Genomic DNA, 5467 nt, shown 5'->3' on the forward strand with positions numbered 1-5467 from the left:
CTAAAAATGTGGGACAAAAACACAAATCAGACCAGAAAACACACTGCAGATCTTATTGACTTTTAATATGAAGGGGACTCCCGCCACCACACACACTGAAAACAAACACACACAGACACACACACACTGCCTGTTATCAGCTGGATCTCTAAAAATGTGGGACAAAAACACAAATCAGACCAGAAAACACACTGCAGATCTTATTGACTTTTAATATGAAGGGGACTCCCGCCACCACACACACTGAAAACAAACACACACATTCACACACACCCACAGCTAGCTCAGGATAGCTGGCTGTTAGCTGCTCTCCATGAATTCAAACTGATATTTTGTTTGAGGAGAAGTGAAAAACTGTGTTTGTGGTTTTATTTGGAACCTGCAGGAAACTTACCAAACGAGGCTCTAAAGCAATATTTCCACATTTTTCTGACCTTTGACCTTTTTATTGCTCTGGGCTCCTTGCAGGTCTGTGCAGCTAAACGTGAAGCAGCGTCTCAGACATGAACTCCCAGCAGGGAGCCGCCTGCACGCGTTCTGCTCTCAGCTCGCCTCTCAGAGTCCGGCGCACCTGAGGAAGGAGGCGGAGCCTCCCCTTACCTGTGATGAAGACGGCCTTGCCCTGCGCGGGCAGGCCGGTCCCGGAGTCGGAGCGGACGCAGTAGACGACGGCCAGCAGAACCAGCAGCAGCACGGCCGGCAGGCAGAACGCCCACAGCCGCTCCACCAGTACCGTGGCCCCCAGCCAGGCCACCAGGGTGGGCCCCGCGCTCAGGTGGGACGCCAGGATCTTCTTCATGGCCCCGCCCACAAACACCGTCACCACGGCCAGGTAGATCCAGAAGGGAAGGTTGTAGTCGTCCATCGTGTTCCAGGCGTCGGTTCAGTCTCTCTCTGCTGAACACACTCCTCTCTCTGACTGTCTGCAGGAGAGTGCAGCCCTCCGGCTCCACCGCTCAATATATAGAGGCTGCAGGGGGAGGGGCAACAGGCTGCATTTAATCTGCACACACACACTGGTATCTGACCAGCCTCGCTGCTGATTGGAGCTTTGGTCACGTCTCTGATGTGCAGAGAGGAAGAAATGGAGCTGCTGATTGGCTGGAGGGAGTCACTGCTCTAAGGGGCCCCATCCGAGGGACCAACCTGTCCCCATCTGTCCCCCAGCAGGTCTGAGCAACAGAAAATGATCAAAGTCCAGAAGCTTCTTCCTCACATCCAAAGCCTGCTGGCCTTCAGCGCCTGTCAGTTGCCATTTGCTCCACTAGGTGTCACTGTGACCCTCAGCAGAGCTTTTAGCATCTGGGTTTAAAACAAGAAAATATTCAAGAAAGAAAAGTTTTATGAAGCGTTTTGATTTCAGAGGAGCAGAGAGACGAGGCGCCAGGGGAATCTTTAAATCTGGACTTCCAGATGATCTGAGCTCCGTCTCCCAGCAGTCACGTGACCGCGTGACATCATGTGGCTACCTGCTTGGTGGTTGAATCATTTCCTGTTTGCTTTGACTCGCTGTGATGCTGACAGTTCCTGAGGAAGTAACCCCGGCTCACGATGTGGCTGCCGCCGTGCTTCGCTGTGGCCGAGACGTTTTTATAGACCCTTCCTGGTTTCTTCCGGTGCTGGCGGCCAATCATAACCCAACCCTGGCTAACCCATTTTGCTGTTACGGTTACAGGTGTATAAAAATCTAACGTAACAATGAGAAGCGACGCCTGGTGCTGCTGTTGCACCCAGGAAACCCTGCTTCATTCACTCTTTCCTGCCTGGAGGTTCCAGTTTGTCCCATCAGACCAGAAGACGTCCTGCGTCCAGGCTTGCAGTCTGTAGTCCAGACTTGAGGAAAACTTGGCTGTCTCATGGAGAACAGATGGAAACTACTGTCCTGCCCCTCGCAGCCTCTCTGCCGCTTACTGTCTTTCATTAGAAAAGTTTTTTATATTTCTCTCCCCAGCAGATGTTTGTTTCTCAGAAGAGAAAGGAAGAAATGTCAGGTTTCATCATTTTGTCTCTACCTGGCATGCTAACAGGGAGCAGCTGTAACTTAACACGTCGTTCCTGAACCTTCCAGTAAGGCTGCTCCGTTTCTCTGCAACGAGGAAAAGCGACATTAGGAGCATGAAGGCCGGCAGCACCCGCTGAGAGGAGCAGCAGCTGAAAGCTCTCGGAAAATCTGACACGACTCTTTGTTCAGAGAGCTGAACTCGTCTGACCCAAGACGGGACAAAAGCAGCGACCAGCAGACACACACTTACTGCTGGACAGCAGCTGGGAGGAACAGGAAGTTTCTGCAGGCTGCAGTCGGACAAAATAAAAGCACTCTGACGCCTCCAGCTGGTCGTCTGTCCCTGTCCTCCCGGAGCTGATGGAGGAGCAGCTGATCAAATATTCACTCCAGTTTTATTGATGATGCAACAACAAATGTTGTCTTTACAAAAAATCAATAATAAATTGCTAACGATCATCAATCATCATGAGTCAAACTTTGATGCATCAGTGAAGTTTGACTGAATGTCTGGGAGGCAGATGAAGGCTCTCCGGACCGACCTCTGTCCTGCAGGTTCTACCAGCTGGTTCTGGATTCAGAACCGCCTGACGGGTCAAAGTTCAAAGCAGGATGAAGTTCTGCCATGCAGAGAGAGAACTGCACACCGTTCCTCCTGTTGGGATCGGCTGCAGGCAGTAGAAGGAATGGAAATGATATAAAGGATAAAATACGGATCCAATCTGGAATAATGTCTTTTCCTTCCAAACTTGTCCTCATTGGACCCGCTACCCCGACTGCAGTGATCCTGCATCGGCTTCAGGATTGGGAACGGAATGTCCCCGGCATCAAAACAGGTTTTTCTGTCTGTTTATTTATCTTTGACTTGAGAGAACCTTCACGGCTCAATGATTTGTTCCCGCTTGTTCATCTGACTCAGGTTTCAGTCAAACAAACAGACCTGAGTCAGAGAACAGCCGGATCCGGGAAGGAGTCCTGCCGCTCCCGTCGGCATCTGCTCAGCACAACGTCGCCCATCTTCCCCTGACTCCATCACCTGGCAGCTCCCAGAGCAGGTCTAGCCCCTTACCCCTAATCCCAGCAGCATTTCACACGCATCCCATCCAGTCCTCACGTGTCCCAGATCAGCTTTAGCTCAGGAGAAAGCCCAGCCCGGGCGGGATGTGCAGCAGCTTACACGCAACCTGCCGACTCCCAGAGGAGAAGCCGACCCGGTCCCTGCGGTGGACCCGGCATGCCATGGGCCTCTAGGTCTGAGGGAAGGAACCAGCTCTGCAGGATCAGAGTTTAACCCTGACCTTAAATGTGTCTTAATCCCCAAAGGAAAACAGGGTTTTCAACACAACGAGCCGCTAACTTTTAGAATGAGCTCCAGTTTCTCCCCAAACTCCTCAGCTGGACCTCAAAATAAACTGGGAGTTTTTAGAAACAAGAGAAAATGTTTCATCCTTCACCTGATCATGAGAGGCTGCAGCTTCATGAATCCAGAGGACGCCATGGTCTCCTCAACATGATGAAGGGAGAGCAGCAGTTTCATGACTGGGAAGGAGCAGAGACGAGGAATAACTCCAGGATCGGAGATATTTGGGTCAAACCAAGGAGGGATTCTGCCGAGTGAAGACCTGCGGCATCATGGAGGGAGATAAAAAATCAAGAAGGAAGCTGCAGACAAGATGTTCAGCTGGATATAACTTTACTGATATGATGCCTAGACACAGGAAGAGAAGTTTCCTCCTGGCCGTTATCTGGGCTGGTTACTTCCTGCTGGTGTTTCAGGTTTTACTGGTTTGAACTGGAGGCCTAAATCTCAGTAGCTGTCATGGAAACTGTCCGGTTCAGACCAGAACTCGGATCACAGCTTTCAGGTCAGACTCTGAAGCTGACAGGAAGGACGCTGGGACCACAAACAGGAAGTACGAGATGACCAGACTGAGGCGGTTTCCATGGAGATCCTCTTGAGCGACACGGACATCAACAAACATCCATCCTCGTGTGTTTACTGGGGATTGTTTCACCCGCATAACCAGATAGAGCGAGTCACACACTGCTACACACACACTCCCGCAGGGCTGGGATTTGAACCCAGGACCTTCTCGCTAGCAGCCGCGCCACGCTGCAGCCGTTAGGTTTCTGAACGCAGCTCAGGTAGACGGCGCTGCTGAGGACGAACCGGATCTCCACAAGGGAAACCAGGGAATGTAGAATAATTTATGCTGGATTAATTTGGGATGTAGTGTTGAGGAAAGGATTTCTTATGCAGCTCATAAGAAAAATAATTTAGATTTTTCTTTCCAACCTGAAAAGTTCAGCCTGATCTTCCTCCTCCTCTTCCTCAGCTGGTGGTTTATTGTTTGCAGGTCAAACTGATTCATCCAGTTTGGTTTTGCTGCTGCTGCTGGAAAACAGCTGGACTCAGAGACACCAGGAGCGCCAGTCAGAACGGGACGGCCTGTTTCATCATCATCATCATCATCATCATCATCATCATCATCATCATCACACAGAGAGCCACTCAGCACAGCTTGATCTGTCATCCTCCTGGTTCTCAAGCACAATCAGAACTTCAGATTAAATTCAAAAACATCTTAACCCTCAAAAATATAAAAAACTTACACATTAATTGCCATTAACTAATTCTATAGATTTTAACGTTAAAGTTTTTGCAAGTTTTAATTAAAAATGTTGCTGATTTTGTCAATATAGTTTTTTTAGTAATTGCAATTAATTAAAGATCCTGAAATTAATTTGAATAACATTTTTAATCAAGTTCCTACATTTAAAAAAATCAACATATTTTATTCTCCAACAGAAAACATGAGATAAATAGAAATGTAGGAGGCTGACAGGATTCCAGAATGAATCGGTCCAGGTTCCGGGTGGTGGACCAGCTTCTGGACGTGACTGAGCTCAGGGACGCATCCTGTCAGGATGAACCTGTTCCTGTGTTCAGACGGCCTGAAGGTCAGCGGGAAGTGGAAGGGTTAATCTGGCCAACAGACATGTCCCGTCAGCCTCTGGCTGTCCAGGCGTCTGTCCCAGAATGACATCATGGCGGAGGGCCGGGGCCGCCTCCCCTCGGGGCCCCTCTCAGATCAACGCTCTCTCTGCGGTGAGAATCGGGTCGTGTCCTCTGTGCACCACAACAAACCGCCAGCAGCGCCACATTCTGTGTTCCTCTGAACGGCACACTGGATCCTTGGGCCCGGCGCCATGGCCTGGAACCGGCTGCACTCGGGTCCTGATCCGCACCGGGACACAGAGGAACATCGTGACCTAACGCAGCTCCTGATCTAATTACTGTCCAGGAAACATTTCACAGCCTCACAGGTCAAAGGTCAGCCTGATGAAAGGCCGTCGTTCTGCTTACTGATGGAGAATGTCCAACTGTTTGGGTTCCGGTGAGCAGCTCAACGTCATGGAGCGGGTCAGAGGTCATGGAGCGGGTCAGAGGTCATGGAGCGGGTC

General features: G+C 50.2%; 1 protein-coding gene and 1 long non-coding RNA gene across 2 annotated transcripts in view; one reads left to right on the forward strand and one right to left on the reverse strand.

Annotated features, from left to right (window-relative positions):
• The window catches only part of LOC106939977 (corticosteroid 11-beta-dehydrogenase isozyme 2-like), a 33184-nt gene extending 32261 nt beyond the window's left edge, over window positions 1–923 (reverse strand). Inside the window, 1 exon segment of the mRNA XM_015022576.1 lies at window positions 601–923. Within this exon segment, the coding sequence (XP_014878062.1) occupies window positions 601–865 (265 nt within the window). The 5' untranslated portion in view covers window positions 866–923.
• LOC106939978 (uncharacterized) lies at window positions 742–2288 on the forward strand. The gene is made up of 2 exons (XR_001422965.1): window positions 742–832; window positions 930–2288. It is a non-coding gene; the product is annotated as an uncharacterized LOC106939978 (long non-coding RNA).
• Window positions 2289–5467: the final 3179 nt, after the last annotated feature.

Source organism: Poecilia latipinna, unplaced genomic scaffold, assembly GCF_001443285.1.
Source record: "Poecilia latipinna isolate Pla-1442-1.1 unplaced genomic scaffold, P_latipinna-1.0 Scaffold3051, whole genome shotgun sequence".
NCBI lineage: Eukaryota > Metazoa > Chordata > Actinopteri > Cyprinodontiformes > Poeciliidae > Poecilia > Poecilia latipinna.